This window comes from Ranitomeya imitator, chromosome 7, assembly GCF_032444005.1.
Source record: "Ranitomeya imitator isolate aRanImi1 chromosome 7, aRanImi1.pri, whole genome shotgun sequence".
Taxonomy (NCBI): domain Eukaryota; kingdom Metazoa; phylum Chordata; class Amphibia; order Anura; family Dendrobatidae; genus Ranitomeya; species Ranitomeya imitator.
In genome coordinates, this window is record NC_091288.1 from 172470624 (window position 1) to 172491829 (window position 21206).

Below are 21206 nucleotides of genomic sequence, written 5' to 3' on the forward strand. Positions count from 1 at the left end.
AGTTACCAAATCGACTTAGTTCCATATATCGATTTGTCTAATTTTTGTCTAATCAAATCATCATTGCGATCATTCCAACTCGTACAGTTTCACTATTGTTGGCAGAACTTTGTACTTTACAGGGGGGAAAATGCTATCAACAAACTAGACTTTTAATATCCAGACAGATGACACCAAGATAGAAGCTTTTGGTAAAGCACATCATTCTACAGTTTATGGAAAACAGAATGAGGCCTACAAAGAAAATAACACTATACCTACATTCACATATGGTGGAGGTTTAAAGATGTTTGGGGTTGTCTTGCTGCCTCTGGCACTGTGCAAGGTGTCATTAAATCTGAAGATTACCAAAGGGTTTGGGGTTACAATGTAGTGCCCAGTGTCAAAAAGCTGAGTTTGCATCCTAGGTCATGGGTCTTCCAGCAGGACAATAACCCCAAACATATTTCAAGAAGTACCCAGAAATGGATGGAAACAAAGCATTGTATAGTTCTGAAGTGGTCAGCAGTGAGTCCATATCTAAATCCCATTGAACACCTGTGGAGGGAGCTTAAACTTGCTTTTGGGAGAACGCACCCTTCAAATATGAGAGACCTGGAGCAGTTTGCAAAAGAAGAGTGGTCCAAAATTCCAGTTTAGAGGTGTAAGAAGCTTGTGATGCTTATAGGAAGTGATTGTAATTATTTATTCCAAAGTGTGTGCAACCAAATATTTAAGTTGAGGGTGCCAACTATTTTGTCTGGACCATTTTTGAGGTTTAGTATGAAATTATGTCCAATTTGACCGTTCAAATACACACAAAGGAAATAAACATGCATAACAAAAAGTAATATTGCAATAATTTTCTGGGAGAAATTCTTCCTATTGTGGAAGAATTTCAAATCTTCCAACACTTTTAACCATGGCTGTATGTCATGTCGGTGCATTGGAATCTTTTTCGTACTTTATTATTTGAAGGTTTCTTTTCTTTAGCTACTTCTGTGAAAACTTGTGTTCTTCTCTTTTTAGGTTTCCACGAGGCACCCATATAGAAACTGTCCAGTCTCCTAATGTAAGTTTCTCCTATTCTGGAGCAGGAGTTATATTGCTAATAAAGTAAGGGCGTTTGCTCCTCAGGACTTTATGAATACTGATGTGGAAGCTATCATCGAATTTTGGTTATTATTCAGGTTTACAAAGATTGTTTGATAAAACATAATACATAGATGATATCATCCTTTAGTTAATAAAATTCTCTCTTCAGCTAAAACTATTTGACAGGTGAGAACAATTTGGGGAATGGTGTTTTTGCTGCTTATTTCACACAGCATTTTACAGTACCATCATAATCCATAAGATTTCTGAAATCTCATGCTCACGCTCCATTTTCTTTCCTTTCGAATTTTGAGCCCTGCTGCAAGACGTATCATATCAATTTTTTTCAACCATTAAAATAACTTGCTGAAAAGCACAAGTAAATGCTGCAAAATGCATAGCAAAAATGCAGTATTTTTCCTTGCTCCACTTTTTTGATGCAGAAAAAATGCTATGTGGGAACATTTTCTTAATGCGATTTTCCAATACTGGACAATCTCTTCATGAGGTCAAAGAAGTGGAACAAAAAAAATTAAAATTCAAAACTTGCTTCCAGGACTGATGGTATTTCTCCTTTTGAAGTGTTGAGCACCCTGCCAGGCTCTTGGGATCAACCTCCAACAAAAGCTGCAGCTGCATCTGCAGCTGATGAACTGCAACTTTCACATTTCTTCTACGCCTCATTGGGGGACACAGGACCATGGGTGTTATGCTGCTGCCACTAGGAGGACACTAAGTAAACACAGAAAGAATAGCTCCTCCCCTGCAGTATACACCCTCAGGCTCTCAGTGAACCAGTTCTTGCGTAGTGTCTGTAGGAGGCACTTGGGTCTGTTTCAGACCCCAACTTTTTTATTTTCTTTTCGGTAAATTTTTATTTTTTAATTAACGGAGTGAAGGGGGCGACGGATTCCTTTCTAGGGTCCGCTCTCCCCCAAACCATCAAGAGGCGAGCACGCGGAGTATACTTCCCTGTACCCTCTCCTGCAACGACTGGGGCACGCCTGATATATTCTTGGGCGACGGTTCCTTTCATGGTCCCGATCTCCCCCCTGCATGATGGCGAGAACATTGAGTCTGACTCTTATGTCCCGCTCCTGGGCCCAACCACCTTTCCAAGGCCCCACACCTTATGGCGTCATCACAGCTCCACGAGAGCTGACGAAGATGGATGGAGGTTTTTTTCTCTCCATCCCCTGACGGAAGAGGATTCAGCTCATACCGGCGGTCCTGACTGTGAAGGAGGCGCTGCACCCTCGGTACTGCTTGCAGGCTGTGAGTATCTCCCTTCGTCACGATCCTGCAGTGGAAGGTGCGGTCCTGGTCCCCGGGTAAGGAAACATTGGCCGGCTGCCAGCACACGGCCCGTCGCGGCCGCCGGCATATTTAATCAATTTAGCCCCCGGCTTTTCAGCCGGACTAGGCCGCGATCCATTGCTCCGCCCACGCCGAAGCTTCGCCCACCATCATCGGCGCTTCTCGTCTAGAACGAGAAGCGCCCTGCAAATCTCGGATGCCATATTGCTTCACTCTGCTGCAGGGAATCACGCTGCAGACGCTGACAGCTCCAGACAGATGGGACTTCCCTCTCCCTCTGTCCTATTCTCCCTGGGGACAACCGACACAGGACCGTGGGTAAGCTCTACACAAAAGGCTTAACCCCTTCTCTGCAGCCTGCCCGGCCCTTCAGTACATATCCTGCCTATCTGGCCCCTTATCTATAAGACACTATGTCTCAACCTAAAGAAGTCAAGAAGGCTAACAAAAAGAACACAGTGTTTTTCACTTCATGTTCCACTTGCAGTACTGCCTTACCTCGAGCCCACACTACCCCGTTATGTGCGGATTGTTATCCGACCTGTGTGCAGCCGCCTCCCGCCGCCGCCAATGCCGCTTCTGACCCTGTGGAGCCGAGTCCCCCTGAGTGGGTCGCTTCCCTCTCACGTTGTATGGACTCCCTGACAAAGGCAATAGATTCCCTCCGGAGTCCCTCTTTAAGCCAGACTACCGCAGAGGACTCTGGCGACGGTGCGGACCCGTCCACCAGCAGGGGGCGTACTCTGCCAGTAAAGCATAGGGGTTCCAGAAAACGGACTCATGTCGCGTCCCCTGACCACGGCTATGCTTGTCCTTTAGTTTCCACAAGCTCAATTTCTCGTTCCCCTTCTCCTGAGAACCCCAATGCACAGGACTCTGAATACGAGTCTGATGCATCTTTAGTTCAGGACTCCTCGACTTCTCAAGAGACACTTGATTCTCTTATTGACGCGGTCAACAAGACCCTGAAGGTGGACAAGGAGGCTGTATCCACGCAAGAACATGTAGTGTCTTTTAAAAGGACTAAACGTGTTCAAAAGGTATTCGTTACTCATCCTTAATTTAAGGACATTGTCCAGAAACATACGGACCAGCCCGACAAACGTTTCACGGGCTGAAAGCCTATTCAAATACCCTTTTACTCAGGAACTAATGAGGGACTGGCTGCAGTCTCCTTCTGTAGATCCTGCTGTATCGCACCTCGCTTCCAAAACGCTCCTATCTTTGTCTGACGGTTCATCAGTCAAAAACCCTACTGACCGTCAAATTGACTATTTGGCTCGCTCTGTCTTCGAGGCCACTGCAGCGTCACTCTTTCCATCTTTCGCCGCCACTTGGGTGGCTAAGGCTATGGTCGCTTGGGCTGAGGTGCTTACCACAACTGTCCACAACAGTAATCTCCCTCCAGAGGTGGTCAACCTAGCTAACCAGATAACCACAAAGTCCCCTGCTTGGGCTAACTCCTCAATAGATGCGGCCAATTGCGCTGCACAGGCAGCCGCAAATGCTATCTCCATCAGACTACTACATCTACTCCTCCAGGATCAGCACGAGCCTCGCGCGGAAGGAAAGGCTCCCAGGCCTCGTACAGGCCTAACCGTAGCTGGAAACCCAGACCTGGGACATCTGGATCTAAGGGAGCCAGATAATCTAGATCTTCCACTCAATGACTCGTTGCAACATCCGGAGGACATCGACAAAGTAGGCGGCCGTTTGCTTTCTTTTCGCCCAGCCTGGCTTTCAGTCGTCCACGACGAGTGGGTCAGAGAACTGGTGTCCTCCGGATACAAGATGGTTTTCTTCTCTTCCCCCAACATGTTTTTTCCAGTCGCGTTCTCCCAAAACAAGACGACGGTTTTTCTTCAGGCCGTAAGGGCACTACAAGAGGACGGAATCATCATTTCGGTTCCCCAAGACAAAGGTTCAAGGGGTTTTACTCGAACCTATTCGTGGTCCCAAAAAAGGACTGATCGCTCCGACCAATAATGGACCTAAAGCTTCTCAACAACTTTATCAAAATCCGACGTTTCAGAATGGAATCTCTCCGTTCTGTCTTCGCGTCAATGGAAAAGGGAGAGTTCCTATCATCCATAGACATCAAGGATGCTTACCTCCACATCCCAATCTTCCCTCCTCACCAACAGTTCCTTCACTTTGCTTTTTGAGAGGAACACTTTCAATTTGTGGCCTTACCCTTCGGCCTCGCCACTGCTCCCTGAGTCTCTCCCGTCCAGTCCCTCACTATTCAGTTTCACCTCAATTTCAAAATGCGCTACTGTCGGCATGGAACGGGACCCCGTCCTCTCTCGACCGTCGTTTTCGTCTGTCTTGGTAGGTCAGGCAGACCCTCAGGTGGTGGACGCTGAAGTCCTCCCTGTACCAGGGAAAGTCTTTTCTCCCAGTGCACTGGCTGGTGGTGACCACCGATGCCAGCCTGTTGGGCTGGGGTGCTTTTTTCAACCACCACACAGCACAGGGGTGGTGGTCCACTCGAGAGTTGCATCTCCCCATCAATATCCTGGAAATACAAGCGATCAGACTAGCGTTACTCAGCTTTCACCATCTCCTGGCAGGTCACCCCATCAGAATCCAGTCCGACAACGCCACAGCGGTGGCATACATGAACCGTCAGGAGGAACCCGCAGCAAGACTGCCATGCTCGAAGTGACCCACATCCTCCTTTGGGCCGAGAGCAACCATTCGCCCGTCTTGGCGATCCACATACCAGGTGTAGAAAATTGGGCAGCGGACTTCCTCAGTCGCCAGGGTCTCGCCTCGGGCGAGTGGTCCCTTCACCATGAAGTTTTCCAGCAGATTTGTCATCGCTGGGGGACCCCAGATGTGGACCTCATGGCTTCAAGGCTAAACAACAAGGTCCCACAATTAATTGCCCGATCCCTCGACCCACGTGCCTTCAGAGCAGATGTCCTGGTCCTGCTGTGGCATCAATTCCGCCTCCCGTACATTTTTCCTCCTCTTCCTCTGCTACCTAGGGTCATCAAGAAGATCAGGGCAATGGGGGTACCTGTGATCCTGGTTGAGCCGGACTGATCGTGCCGGGCATGGTACGCGGAACTGGTTCAGCTGGTCACATGGCGGCTTCCAGATCGCATGGACCTTCTCTCGCAGGGCCTGACTTACCACCAGAACTCCGAAGCCCTGTCTTTGATGGCGTGGCTGTTGAATCCTGGATTCTAGCCCAAGCTGGATTCTCCCCAGAGGTATCCTCAACCATGATCAGGGCTAGGAAGCTCGTGTCTATGCGCATTTACCACCGTACCTGGCGAATCTTCTTCGCTTGGTGCAATGCCCATGGACGATCTCCTTTGGTATTCTCCATTCCTTCCATATTGGAATTTCTCCAATCATGTCTAGACTCAGGTCTCGCTATTAGCTCTCTCAAAGGACCGGTGTCCGCATTGTCAGTCCTGTTCCAACGGAACGGTGAAGACGTTCATTCAGGGAGTTTCCTGTGTGGCGCCTCCCTATAAAATGCCTTTGGATCCATGGGATCTTAATTTGGTCCTTGGAGCTCTTCAGTACGCCCCTTTCGAACCACTGCAGGACGTCTCTCTGACCTTCCTTTCCTGGAAGGTAGTTTTTCTAGTGGCTATTACGTCAATCAAGCGAGTCTCAGAGTTAGCGGCTCTTTCCTGCCAACCCCCGTTAATGATTTTTCACCCGGATAAGGCAATCTTGAGGACTTCCCCCTCTTTTCTACCCAAAGTCGTCTCTTCTTTTCACCTCAATGAAGAGATTATTCTGCCTTCATTTTGTCCGGCACCAGTCCATCGAGTTGAGAAAGCTCTGCACACTCTTGATGTGGTTAGGGCTCTTCGACGGTACATCTCACGGACTGCTTCCTTCTGCAAGTCAGATGTCCTGTTCGTGCTTCCAGAGGGACAACGGAAGGGCTTACCCGCTTCCAAGGCCACTCTAGCCAAGTGGATCCGATCAGCTATTCAGGAATCCTATCGTGTCAAGGGTGCTCCTATCCCAGCTTGGATTAGGGCCCATTCTACTCAGTCAGTGGGCGCCTCTTGGGCCATTCGGCACCAGGCGTCATCACAACAGGTCTGCAAAGCGGCGACTTAGTCCAGCTTGCATACTTTTGCAAAGCATTACCACATTCATTCTTTTTTCCTCTGCAGACACCTCCCTTGGCAGGCGCATTCTGCAGTCGGCAGTAGTACCTTAGCTGTAAGCCTATGGTACATGGGGTAATAGCAGAAATGTTGCTCCCCACCCAGGGACCTCTTTAGGACGTCCCATGGTCCTGTGTCCCCCAATGAGGCGTAGGAGAAATAGGGATTTTTGTGTACTCACCGTAAAATCCTTTTCTTCGAGCCAGTCGTTGGGGGACCCCGCACCCACCCTGTTAGCATATTGGCTTGTTGTTACTTCTTGGTTTTGACATAAGACAATAAAACTATGTTTAATTCTCCTACTGCTTTTAATACCGAACTGGAATATGGCTTGAATATGGCCCAGTGAGAAGGTGTATACTGCAGAGGAGGAGTTATCTTTCTGTGTTGACTTAGTGTCCTCCTAGTGGCAGCAGCATAAAACCCATGGTCCTGTGTCCCCCAATGATTTGCTTGGAGAAAAGGATTTTACGATGAGTACACAAAAATCCTTATTTTGTACAAGCCGGATTGTCACGCTGCTGCAGTGCAGGTAGGTGCAGGCTCCACTAGATGGCAGTAGATTGGAAGCAGGACTGTATCAAAACAGAGCTGGCCTGCAGTGCAGCAGTGAGGCTACCACAGGCGGCAGCAGAATAGTCAAACTAGCTGGGTCAAATCCTAGACTGTAGCGAGGTACCAAAGGAATAGGCAAACTCAGTCAGGGACAAGCCAGGGAGTCAGTAATGGTCAGGAGCGGATTAGACAGAAGCAGGTCAGGATACAAGTCAAGTCAAAACCAGGGAGTGGGCACACTGAAGGGAACCACGGAGTCAAGACTGGAATAGGGGAAAACAGACAAGGGTTCAGACAGCAAACGCAGCAGGACAAATCAGAGCAATCAGTCAGCTACAGCAGCACTAGGCAAAAACTATAACTGACCTCGCCTGCAGGAAGCAGCGGCGATAAATAGCCAACCTGAACCCAAAAAAGGCTGAGAAAGGTTAACTCTTGACATGACCAAACCGAGAAAAAGGGAAAACAGGACTCAAAACCCGGTCTGGATCATGACACAGATGGAGAACTAGGGAGATTGGTGAGGGCTTGTCATTGAGTACGGAGAAGGAGCGGCAGCAGTTATGTAGGTATCGTGGTGTTTTTAGCCTTCCTGGGCACATTGGCAAGTGTTGTTTTTTTTTTTTGCAGACAACCCATTAAGATATGAATGTCTTGGCAGTTTAAAAAACACCACCTTTCATAGTATTGATTCTACCATATTTTTAGATTATTTTTATTTTGGACTTATTTTTTTTAAGTTGAGTTTTCATGTTGTTGTTGGACACGTATACATTCTTTGTTCTAGAGTGAAAGGTGCATGGTTATCACCAAAGTAGATGAAGAAGAGCGGAAGACAAAAGAGCTACAGAAAAAAGCCAAAGAACAGGTACAGCTGAAATGTCCCATACACTTGGATAACAATAAGCTTCCCTTGATGGTACCAGTGCTGTGTATTTGCCTTTTTTTTCTGCAGGAAGATCTTAATGATGCTGTTGGGTTTTCTAGAGTTATTCAAGCAATCTCATCTTCTGTAAGTATGAAATCCGCACAATAATTAGAATGAACACTAGCGACACACTCACATCACTTCTATCAAGTTCGCCGCTGGGCATGTGACATCTGTTACGTCACAGAAAAACACAACTGAAAGGGATTGCAGTAGAAATTGACCTACTTTTCAAACATATTTTTGTACAATTTTTTTTTGGCAATTTTTGTTAACCATGTCACAATCTGTATTAATAAAAATGGTAGTGTTGTAATTTTCACACTGATCACTGGTGCTTTTTTTCTCCTTTACTCAACTGTTTTAGGAAATCCAGATGTAGATAAGCAGCAATAGGCAGATTCTGACCCAACTTTTATAATAAACCATGTAATGAGCAGAGGTCATTTTGAAGGGAGGGAGAGCAGGTCAGCTGTGACATGACCTATTGTGATTGGTGGATCCTTTATCAGCTGGGTATGTTGTGCTCAAAAGTTTACATGCCCCGGCAGAGTTTTTGCTTTCTTGGCTTTTTTTCAGAGAATATGAATATTAACACCAAAACTTTTTCTCCGCTCATGGTTAGTGGTTGGGTGAAGCCATTTATTGTCAAACTACTGTGTTTTCTCTTTTTAAATCATAATGACAACCCAAAACATCCAAATGACCCTGATCAAAATTTCACATACCCTGGTGATTTTGGCCTGATAACATACACAGAACTTGACACAAATGGGTTTGAATGGCTACTAAAGGTAACATCCTCACCTGTGACCTGTTTGCTTGTAATCAGGGAGTGTATAAAAGCTGAGTGAGTTTCTGGGATCCAAACACTCTTCCATCTTTCATCCAGCCACTGACATCTCTGGATTGTGAGTCATGGGGAAAGCAAAAGAATTGTTAACGGATTTACGGGAAAAGGTAGTTGAACTGTATAAAACAGGAAAAGGATACAAAAAAGATATCCAAGCAATTGATAATGTCAGTCAGCAGCATTCAAACTGTGATTAACAAATGGAGAATTAGGGGCTCTGTAAAAACAAATTCACGGTCAGGTAGGCCAACAAAAATGTCGTCCACAGCTTCCGGGAAAATTAAGGATGCAAAAAAACCCCCACAAATAACATCAGCTGAAATACAGGACAGTCTGAAAACTAGCGGTGTGGCTGTTTCAAGATGCACAATAAGGAGGCACTTGAAGAAAAATGGGCTACATGATCGAGTTGCAAGAAAGCCATTACTGCGCAAATGCCACAAAGTATCTCACTTAAAATACGCAAAACAGTACAGAGACAATCATCAAAACTGGAACAAGGTAATTTGGAGTGATGAGACCAAAATTGAACTTTTTGGCCACAACCATAAGCGTTACATTTGGAGAGAGGTCATCAAGGCTTATGATGAAAGGAACGCCTTTCCTAGTGTAAAGCACGGTGGTGGATTGCTGATGTTTTGGGGATGAGTTCTCTACAAAGGCACAGGAAACTTGGTCAAAGTTGAAGGAAAGATGAATGCAGCACGTTATCAGCAAATACTGGAGGCAAATTTGCACTCTTCAGCCCAGAAGCTGCGCATGGGAAGTACTTGGACGTTCCAACATGGCAACGATCCAAAACACAAGGCCAAGTTGACCTTTCATTGGCTACAGCAGAACACAGTGAAGGTTCTGGAGTGGCCATCTCAGTCTCCTGACCTCAATATCATTGAGCCACTCTGGGGAGATCTCAAGCGCAGTGTTACATAGTTATTAAGGTTGAAGGAAGACTTTAAGTCCATCTAGTTCAACCCATAGCCTAACCTAACATGCCCTAACATGTTGATCCAGAGGAAGGCAAAAAAAAAACCCATGTGGCAAAGAGTAAGCTCCACCTTGGGGAAAAAAATTCCTTCCCGACTCCACATACGGCAATCAGACTATTTCCCTGGATCATGTTCATGCTTGACAGCCCAGGAATTTACAGGAACTGGAGGCTTTTTGCCAAGAATAGTGGGCAGCTTTACCATCTGAGAAAATAAAGAACCTCATCCACAACTACCACAAAAGACTTCAAGCTGTCATTGATGTTTATAAAGGGTAATACACGGTTAAGAAATGGGGTATGTGATCTTTTGATCAGGGTCATTTGGATGTTTTGGGTTGTCATTAGGATTTAAAAAGAGAAAACACAGTAGTTTGTCAATAAATGGCTTCACCCAACCACTAACCATGAGTGGAGAAAAAGTTTGTGTTATCATTCATAGTCTCTGAAAAAAAGCCAAGAAAGCAAAAATTCTGTAATCTTTTGAGCATAATTGTGTTACCTGTCATTGTAATCCTGCCTCTGATGAAAAGACTGGCTAATTTTGTATATATTTTTTTTGATAAAGATTATAAGAAAAAAAATTGCCATTTTTTTTTCTTTTAAATTAATGTAACAACCTGATTTAAGTGACACTTTCTCTTTAACCTCTTCTCGACATATGAACTTTTAAGTCATATCCTCCCCTCCCCCATTTTTTAAATATTGCAAAACCCTATATGTCCAGGCTTTTTTTATTTGTGTGTCATCTCTATCCATGTTTATTATTTACTTTGCTTGAATTTATATACTCTGGCTGACGTTAGTGTGGTCCATTGATAACATGAGCTCTTGCTCAAGCAGCCAGCATAAGGCCGCCAATAGTACCATATTTTAGTACATGATCAGAGATAGGGTTTCTTGGCATCCACTTCGTCAGGTCTTGCTGTTAAGGGTTTTTATTCCCCCCAAATTTATTTAATATCAAGTGCCTTCTCAACATTTTCAGCAGACCTATGGAAGCCCGGGATCTTGAGACCCCCACTGATCTGAGTCTGTACACAGATTGAGGTACATGCTCAGACTTTCTATTGAGGCCGTACAATGCTCTCTGTGCACATGATCAGGCAGGACCATTTGTCTCTGCTTTATTTAGCATTGCATAAATGTGGTGAAACACCTTAGCCATAGACCAGATGCTGGTTTGGCTCACAGCTTTTCCTCCAGACGTCCTCCTATATACATTAGCCCTGGTTTCAGGGCGACTCCAACCGACATCGACTGGTTCAGTTGACATTTATTTAATGTGTATGGTCACCATTAGTGTGGAGGGATTTTACGAAGAATGGAAAAATTATATATTTCTAATTAAAACATTCATGCAGCCTATCCTTTTATGTTCTGACAGTTTTGGTGGCACAAACAGATTTAGTTTTGTAGTAATTTTGTGAACTCATTTTCTTGCAGGGTAAACTCGTGGTTGGACATAACATGATGTTGGACGTCATGCACACCATAAATCAGTTCTATTGTCAATTGCCTGTTGTAAGTGGTTATTTTGTTTGGGACTTTCCTTGGTGTGTAGGTCAGTAGTGGGGAAACTTTTTTTTTTTTTTCTTTCTGCCAAGGGCCACTTTCATATTGATACCATCCTTGAAAATTACCCTTATTGCAGATCTCAGAGTGGGAGAGCCATAACTGTTAACGTTACATTTATAGAACTCAAGCAGTGGGATATCTTCAGTATATCTGTGACATAGGAGACACGGAGGCTGCTGTGTATGCATCACAGAGGAGACACGGAGACTGCTGTGTATGCATCACAGAGGAGACACGGAGACTGCTGTATATGCATCACAGAGGAGACACGGAGACTGCTGTGTATGCATCACAGAGGAGACACGGAGACTGCTGTGTATGCATCACAAAGGAGACACGGAGACTGCTGTGTATGCATCACAGGAGACACGGAGACTGCTGTGTATGCATCACACAGGAGACACGGAGACTGCTGTGTATGCATCACAGAGGAGACACGGAGACTGCTGTGTATGCATCACAGAGGAGACACGGAGACTGCTGTGTATGCATCACAGAGGAAACGGAGACTGCTGTGTATGCATCACAGAGGGGACACGGAGACTGCGGTGTATGCATCACAGAGGGGACACGGAGACTGCGGTGTATGCATCACAGAGGAGACACGGAGACTGCGGTGCATGCATCACAGAGGAGACACGGAGACTGCAGTGTATGCATCACAGGAAATTTGGGGCTAGGGCATATGCATCCCAGCAGACCTAAATCATCACAGGGGATGCTGCCACTGCTGTCATCTATGGGGCCGGGAGTGCATCGCACGGTCACTCTGCCCACAAAGTACGTCCTTACTCTGGCACGTAATCTTCCATTGCTTGCACCGCAGTGTTCAGTAGTGAACACTACACTCACGTGCTCGCAGAGTAAGAAGAAATTCAGCTGCATTTTGACAGGTGCCTTCCCGAGCACTGTGGTCTCAGGAAATCTGCCTGCCAGACAGAGAAAAGATAATCGGGGGCTGTTTACAGCTTTAGGGTCTGAGGATCCCCACCCTTGGTGTAGTTAGTAACTGCTTTGAAATAATAAATTGCTCGGCGTACCCTTGGTGTGGCCGAGTAGTTCAGTGCAACTTCCAATCTACTTGTTTTCCATCCATCTCCTCCCCATCTTACTTGATTTGATAGCTCTAGCTTTATAGGAGCCAAGGGCAGAGATAGAAGAGAAACAAATATGAGAACTGTTTGGCCACATCATGGGTGCACCGAGCATCTGTGCTTGGTTTGTACAGTCATTTTGTGCTGACAAGACTCACTTTAAGCATTCAGGGTTGATACAGTGGTTTTCTGTCATTCTGGATTAGTTAAGCAGTAATACTGAAAGCATTTTTTCTCTGCAGTTAAAGGGGTTGTCCGTGACTTGTACAATGACGGCCTGTTTTTAGACTAGGCAGACATTCTTCGATGAATGAGGGTGTTATGTGCTGAATAGTGATGAGCTAACGTGCTCTGATAGTATTATCCGAGTAACTCTGTGTGCTAGGATATGTTCGAGTCTCTGCAGCTGCATGCCCGCATATGTTGTGGCTGTCTAACAGCAGCAAGACATGCAGCCGCAGGGACTAAACTTACTATCCGAGCACACCCGAGATACTCGCATAATACGTTATCAGAGCACGTTCGCTCATCACCAGTCCTGAATCCTCGCTAATCAGCAGCATGGAGCAGATGCAATATCCCTGTGTGTGGCATCCCCACCATTGTTGTGTGTCTGTGTATGGGCCGCAGACTCAGCCGACCGTGTGGATGAGGTGCTGATTGCATGTAAACCAGGAAAATAATGTGGCGTTCATCTACATGAATGTTATTTGTCTGACCACTGCCGATCAAATATGGACATCATCGTCATATCAGAATAGGCAGCGTGTCTGCCCCGGCGATCCACAGAAACAAGACTGCTCACTTCTCCTAACATCTGGCTGGTGTCGTCGTAGAGAAGCCCTTTGGAAATGTTTGTCTGCAAAATAATCTTTTTTTTTTTTTTCCCTAGGACTTGGAAGAGTTTAAAAGATTGACAAATTGTGTTCTCCCAAGGTCAGTTTTCCTGCGCCTTTACTATAGACAGTATCTTTGTATTTCGCTATTAGAATTAATTAAAATATGTAGCTGGGGGACAGTCGCATCACCAATACACTAGATATCGGCAGCGACATATTTAGTTATAGAGCTGAAGTATCGGTATGCTCCAATCATCCGGCTCTATAACCCGTGCTCCATAGGTGGAAAGCTGGTGTGTTCATTATGATACACCAGCTTTTGTTTCCAAGTTCACACTTATGTTAAGCTCATTAACGTCCTTTTTTTTTTTTTAAATTTTAAAACATTTTTTGTTTGTTTTCCAGAGTGCTGGACACGAAGCTTATGGCGTCTACACAGCCCTTTAAGGTAGTAGTCCTATCAATATGGTTACAATAACATATGGTGGGAACCAGTTCTGTGGTCTAGATGTTACATTACATCCAAAAAGGGCAAGCACGTGCATAGAAAGTGTTTCTCTATCGCCTCATTGGGGGACACAGGAACCATGGGTGTATGCTGCTGCCACTAGGAGGCTGACACTATGCAAATAAAAAAGTTAGCTCCTCCTCTGCAGTGTACACCCCACCGACAGGAAGTAGGATATTCAGTTTAGCTTAGTGTCAGTAGGAGGTGGACACGGGTCTTTCATTAGACCCTTATCTACCTCAATGTGCGTCGTTTCTTTTCAGGTACCACGGAGGGATACAGGGTGGTCAGTCACACCTGTAGTCCCACAAAGAGACTATGAGTACGGCGTGTACTGCCACCCCGTATCCTCATATGTCTGGTCGGCAGGACCCCAGCCCCTAACACTGAAGCGTGCTGAGGTGATTCAGACCCGGGCCTGCCTCCGTCTCCCACCCACTCGCCCACCAGAGCCTGTCGGTTCGAGGAGACACGGACGTCCCACTATGCTGGATTATCGGACGTCCGATCTTGGATGGGGAGGTACTCTCTCTCTCTCTCTCCCCCCAGGTACAGAGATAAGAAGATCACAGAAGAAAGAAGATCGGGAAAGAAGAAAAAAAAAAAAAAAAATTCCTTTATTTTAATAGTGGGCCCCTTAATTCAGGTTACCCTTGCAGCAGTTTTAGGGCTTTCCTCAACACTTCCCCCGTGCTCCGGTGGTCATGGGATGTAATCTAGGTCCCGGCATCTTCCAGGCCTAGCTGCAGAGTGGGGCATCGGGGGTCTTTTCCCCTTTAATTTTGCGGGTATTTGGGGCTGCAGGCATTGTTTTGCAGCGTTTTTCAATCCTCTGCGCCGCTCCCCCATCCTCCGGCGGTCACCAGCTCTAATTTAGGTCCCGGCTTCACTCGGGCCTAGCTGCAGGGCTGGCTCCGCCCCTCTTCTTCCTGCTTTTCGGGCGGGTTTTTTTCCCACCTAGCTCTTAGTCAGCTCCTTCCTGCCGGGACTTAGCTCCGCCCCGGCACTTGGCTCCGCCCCCTGGTCCCGCGATTTAGCTCCGCCCCTTTTTCCTGTCTCAGAGCAGGCTTTTCAGCATGTGTCCCTGCAGTGTGCGCTTTTTCACTCCTGGACCTGGACACCCTCTTGTGACTGCCATTTTTCCTATTGATCCAGATTGTACTTGTTTCCTGTGGAGCCTTCTCTTCCTGGCACAGCAGCCCTACAGTCTGGAGCTGAATACAGGATGACTGCACCTACTGTGAGTAGCTGCTCTGCAGCCCGACACTCTCCTCGGCTCTCCTATTCCCTAATGTTCTGGCATCAGTTAATGGGTCTGCTCATCATGAACCCACCGCCCAGGAGTTCCTACCCCGGGTGAGACAGAGGCCCCTATCCCTGGGTGGGCTTTCCTTCTGTCTCGGTCTGTGGCGGACCTCACCAGGATGTCACGTCCCTGGTGTCCGTGCTTGACAGATTGTCCCTCCCAGCCCCCCGCAGTTGCCAGTGGGTCACAGGATTCTCCATCCGGCCTTTTCAACACAGGTCACAAGAGATCCAGACAGGAGCGAAATTCTGTCCTTTTCCCGATCCATCTCGCCCTCCGGTCTGGCACGGTGAGATCCCTCTTCCAGATCCTCCTCTGCCGAGTCAGACGGGCGTCCTCGGTCATGTTTTCAGAGGAAGATTCAGACTTTGTTTCACTACAGGCCTCTAGCATGAGTGATAGGGTGCAAAGCCTTTTTATTGCCGTCAACCAGACCTTAGGCATCATGGATACATCTACGGAACCCGCAGAAAAGGCGGTTTCGTTTAGACGGTCAAAACCAACTTCCAAGGTCTTTGCTCTACACACTGAATTTGTCGTGGTACTTGCCAGGGGAAAGGTGAACCATACCAGATGCTTTCAGACAGGGAAGCGTCTCGGCATCCTATATCCCTTCTCCCCTGAGCTCATCGCTAACTGGACTGATTTCTCGGCAGCGGACTCGTCGGTCCCCAGACTGTCCGCCAACATGGTCCTTCGACTTTTCTAATGCAGCATCCCTCATGGATTCCAAGGATACAAGTATAGAATCGCTGGAAAAATCAGCCTTTTGAAGTGGCTGCTTCTGCTTTGTGCCTCGGCCATTGCCTCTACCTGGGTCTCAAGGACCACAGCTAGATGGACCAAACAGCCTTGTAAGGGTACCACGGCTGGACCTCTTCCGGGGGAGCTGGCCGACCTGACGTACCAGATTTCCTATGCAGGGAAATATTTGGTAGCTGTCTCCCTAGATGCGTGTCTTGTGCAGCTCAGGTATCCAGCAATATGGTGACCATCTGGCGGAATATTTGGCTCAAGACATGGCAGGTGGACTTGTTTTCAAAGAAGTCCCTTACCAGCCTCCCTTTCCAGGGGGCCCGTCTTTGACTACATGCTGGAACAAATTATTAAGGACGCAACGGGAGGCACGAGCGTCGCTGGCCTCCCCTGATATGGCAGTTCAGCTCCCTTTTTGTCCTTTCGCTGGTTCGTGGCGTCAGAATATTCCTCTGGCTAGCACAGACCGCGGTCTCGCCTGGCTAGAGAAAAGGCTTCCTTCAAGCCTACCCCTTCCTGGCGTTCCCTCAATTTCCATGGTAGGTCCACTAGGCCCAGACCTGGCAGATCTTCCTTGGCATAACTCGTGCTAAGGGCCCAGTGTTCCTCCCAGTTTGGGCGGGCGTCTGTTTTGTTTTTTTCTTTTTTGCAGGGATGTTTGGCTTGCCTCAGTCGAGGTCAGGGAGGTGGTATCCTCTGGATACAAGATGGGGTTCGCTTCGCGGCCCCGGAATCGCTTCTTCGAATCCCACCCTCTACAAGATCCTAATCTGATCCCAGGTTTCTTTGTGTCCATTGCCTTTCTTCTTTGTTCGGAGGTTATCGTTTCCATCTCAGTAGGAACGCTTCACAGGTTTCTATTCAAACCTGCTTGTAGTGCCGAAGAACAACGGCGCAGTTCGACCCATCTGGTTCCTAAGTTAGTGAACAAAAGGTTCTGCCTGCGGCATTTCAGGATGGAGTCCCTCTGTTCAGTATTGGCTTGCATGGAACCACAGGAATTCCTGTTCTCCATAGATATCCAAGAAGCCTATCTCGATGTTCTGATTTTCCCAGCACACCTGTGTCTCCTGCGTTTCGTGGTGCAGAAGAGTCATTTCTAGTTCATCGCCCTGCCACTCGGTCTTGCGACCGCACCCAGTGTCTTCATAAAGATCATGGCTACATTTATGGCCATTTTGAGGATCACGGGCCTAGTGCTCATTCCGTACCTCGAAGACATCAAGGCTCCGCCCCCCTCTCAGGCCCAGGAGAGTGACAATCATCCGACTCCCTGTCCCGTTTCTGGTGGCTGGTCAGCAGAACAAAGTCTTGTCTTGTTCCGAGTCAGTGCCTCGTCTTCTAAGGCATGCTGTTCGACACCTGTCAGTTGAGGGTTTTTTGTTATTTTTTTCTTCTCAAGGAAAAACGGGCAATTCTCCAGGACGGAGTTTTCTGCAAGGCCCTCGGCTGCCTTCCTTCCGTTCAGCAATGAAGGTCCTGGGACGAATGGTGGCAGCATCGGAAGCGTTCCCTTTTGCGCTGTTCCACTTCAGTAGGCCATCCTTTCTCAGTGGGACAGGTTGGTGCTGTCTCTGGATCGTCCGATTCGGCCTTCCGTCCGATTCTAATGGTCTCTCAGCTGGTGGCTGTCATCCCCTCTCATTCCCCAGGTCCGGTCCTTCCTTCTCGCCCATGGCAGGTGGTGACGACGATCGCCAGCCTTCCCGGCTGGGGCACGGTTTCCAACAATCCGTCAGTTAAAGGGACGTTGGTCGGAGCAAGATTCCCCTCTGCCGATCGACATCCTTGAGATAGCGGCCATTCTTCTGTCCCTGAGTCACTGGGAAAAGGTTCTCAGAGGTCTGCCAGTCAGAATCCAGACGTCCAATGCCACGGCTGTGGCATATGTCAAACACCATGGAGGGAATCAGTCTCTTGGAAATGGCGGAGGTATCCAAGATCGTCTTCTGGGCAGAGGCGACGGTTCCGGCACTATCCGCAGTGCATATTCCCGGTGTTGGCAACTAGGCCGCGGTGTTTTTCTCTGCCACGAGGGCCTTTCGGCAGGAGAGTGGTCCCTGCATCGGGAGGTCTTCCTTCAAATTTGCCTTTGATGGGGATCTCCGGATGCGGATCTCTTGGTGTCGCGACTGCTTAGGAAGGTTCCACCGTTTATTTCCAGGTCCGCGACCCTCTTGTAGTGGAGACCGATGCTTTGGCCATTCCTGGGTCGCATTTTGTATTTCCCTATCTGTTTCCTCCCCTTCCCTTCTTCCCAGGCTGTTGAAGATCATTGCGGAGGGGGTGCCGGTCTTTCTGATCGCACCAGATTGGCCCAGAAGGTTCTGGTTCGCTGAGATCGCCAATCTCCTCGCGGACTTCCTCTGGAGGCCCCAGACAGGCCAGATCTTCTGTCCCAAGGACCGATCTGCCACCAGAGTTCTTGGTTGCTCAATTTAACATCTTGGCTGTTGAATCCTTCCATTTGGCCTTTTCTCAAGGCGGGACTTGATGCTGGCCTTGACCTTAGTCCTCTAAAGGGTCAGGTAGCAACGCTTTCCATTCTCTTTCTGAAGTCCCATTTCAGAAGTCCTTGACTTCCCGTTCTCTGGTCAGATATTTAGATCTGAGAGACCTCGGTGGTTGATACCTCTTAATGGCTAACTGAAAAGATGGTAGCAAATTGCAAACCTTCGAGACTTCTCAGGCCTCTTCATCAGGCATAGACTAATTCAATTCCAAATATTTTATCTACTGGCTATCACGGTACAAGGATATATATCCGTCCCGTTCTCAGGTCAGAACTTTTCTTCAAGGAGTGGTGCATGCAGCTCTCTTGTACCGGACTCTCTTGGATCCCAAGGAGCTTAATCTTGTTCTGGAGGCTGTGGGGTTCCCCCCCTTGAACCTCCCCATGAGGCCTCACTGTCTGTTCTGTCCTGCAAGGTGTCGTTTCTGGTGGCCATCACCTCCATTAGGCGCGTCTCGGAGTTGGTGGCTCTCTCCTGTCGCCCCATTTCTTGGTTCTTCACCAAGATAAGGTAGTTTACGGCCATCGTCGCCTTTTCTTCCCAGGGTGGTGTCCTCCTTGTTACTTCAATAAGATCGTCCTTCCCACCTTTTTGTTCTGCTCCGACCTATTCTCTGGAGCGTTCGCTGAACAGGCCAGACCTGGTTAGGGCGGTGAGGATCTATTTGTCTAGGACCACCTTCTTTAGGAAGACGGACCGTCTATTTGTCATTCCAGACGGTGCGCCAAGAGGCCTGCCAGCCTCCAAGGTTATGATTGTTCTCTGGATCAGACCTGCTATTCTGGAGGCTTACCAGGTCAGGAACAGAGTGACTCCTCCTGGGATTAAGACTCACTCTGCCCCGGGCAGTGGGCGCCTCCTGGGCGGTACACCATGGGGCATCTGCCCTACAACTTTGCAAGGCAACCTGGTGTTCCATTCACTCATTTGCCAAATGTTATAAGCTCCATACCTACGCTTTGGCAGTTGCCAGCCTAGGCGGAAGGATCTTGCAGGCGGCAGTGGTAAGTTCTCCGACCTGAATGGAGTTTTTTTTCTGCTGTTCCCACCCCAGGGACTGCTTTGGGACATCCCATGGTTCCTGTGTCCCCCAATGAGGCGATAGAGAAAACAGGATTTTTGGTTGCTTACCGTAAAACCTGTTTCTCGGAGCCTTCATTGGGGGACACAGCACCCTCCCAAGTTGAACAGCTCTGTTTTATTGTGTTATATTGTCACAGTTTAACTTTCTATCTTTAACATGTTACTTCTCCTACTGCTTTTTTCACTAACTGAATATCCTACTTCCAGTCGGTGGGGTGTACACTGCAGAGGAGGAGCTAACTTTTTTATTTGCATAGTGTCAGCCTCCTAGTGGCAGCAGCATACACCCATGGTTCCTGTGTCCCCCAATGAAGGCTCCGAGAAACAGATTTTACGGTAAGCAACCAAAAATCCTGTTATCGCATGCGTAGGGCTGTGTGTACCCAGCTCATGTGTCCTGGTCTATGGAGAGAGCTATATGTATGCAGCACTTCCCTACAATGTATAGACGTTTGACATTTATTCTGCACGATTCATGGCCCCATATTCCATGATTGACCCCTATGATGCTGGTCCAGTGCTAATACAGCATGCTTGCAGGCCTTCATTGTATTTTCCATCATGCATTTTACTAAAACACCAGATGGCAACTTATTCAGGAACAGATCCCATTGTTTACTATGGATTATACTCACCTAGAACCAGTTTTCTCTGCAAGAGATCTAGCAGTGCTCTGAATTCTGAGCTCTGTATAACCCCACTCCACTGATTGGCAGCTTTTTGAGTACAATCTACACTTCTCAAAAAAATAAAGGGAACACTTAAAAAAATAGCAATGGTTCATGTATTGAAACCTCTGAATATAAGTATGCTGCAGCAATGTGTGCTAGTCTAACTTTTATTCTATATTCAAATAAAATCTAAAACGTATAAAATTAGTTGAGCCGGACCTAAAGTGCAAAAAACACACATCAAAACATACGTGCCATGTCCCTTACACTTACCAACATATAGGAATGATTTTTCCTGGCAGTAGTATATGGTGATGCACGCACTCAAAATGCTTGGTCAATCAGTGTATTGCGGATACTCCTGTCAGAGGGCGAGGGTACGTCAGTGTATTGCGGATACTCCTGTCAGAGGGCGAGGGTACATCAGTCGGTGTATTGCGGATACTCCTGTCAGAGGGCGGGGGTACGTCAGTGTATTGTTGATACTCCTGTCAGAGGGCGAGGGTACGTCAGTCAGTGTATTGCAGATACTCCTGTCAGAGGGCGAGGGTACGTCAGTGTATTGCGGATACTCCTGTCAGAGGGTGAGGGTACATCAGTCAGTGTATTGCGGATACTCCTGTCAGAGGGTGAGGGTACATAGTCCTTCGCAATTATACACACCTAAATAAGAAACTGGAAGACTCTCGCCCGAAATGAGGCTCAGGAGTCCGATACCTGGGTCTGACATAGCCCCTCACACGGTCCCAATTTCACTATGTTGTGCCCAGGTTGTCATCAGGAGCAAGGTGTGCTGCTCCATCGTGTTTCCTCTGTAAAAAGATTCTTCAGGGGAGTATTATTCACTCAGTGGGAAGTCCCCCCACCATCAGTCACCGCTGGTCATTACCTCAAGACAACTATGTGGTGTGGTAACGGGCATCGCTGTCTTATCTTGAAACCTCCGCGCTTTATGCCTGCAGCTGCGTCACTTCTGGGGATACCTGCATCACTTCTGGTGA

The 21206-nt window shown here is 47.5% G+C and overlaps 1 protein-coding gene across 2 annotated transcripts in view; it reads left to right on the forward strand.

The window, feature by feature from the left end:
* The window catches only part of PARN (poly(A)-specific ribonuclease), a 128015-nt gene that overhangs the window by 29665 nt on the left and 77144 nt on the right, over positions 1–21206 (forward strand). For both annotated transcript variants that reach the window (XM_069734072.1, XM_069734073.1), the window contains exons 10-15: positions 1009–1051; positions 7879–7959; positions 8047–8103; positions 11304–11381; positions 13422–13465; positions 13774–13816. In XM_069734072.1, the coding sequence (XP_069590173.1) occupies positions 1009–1051; positions 7879–7959; positions 8047–8103; positions 11304–11381; positions 13422–13465; positions 13774–13816 (346 nt within the window). The remainder of the gene's footprint in view (positions 1–1008; positions 1052–7878; positions 7960–8046; positions 8104–11303; positions 11382–13421; positions 13466–13773; positions 13817–21206) is intronic.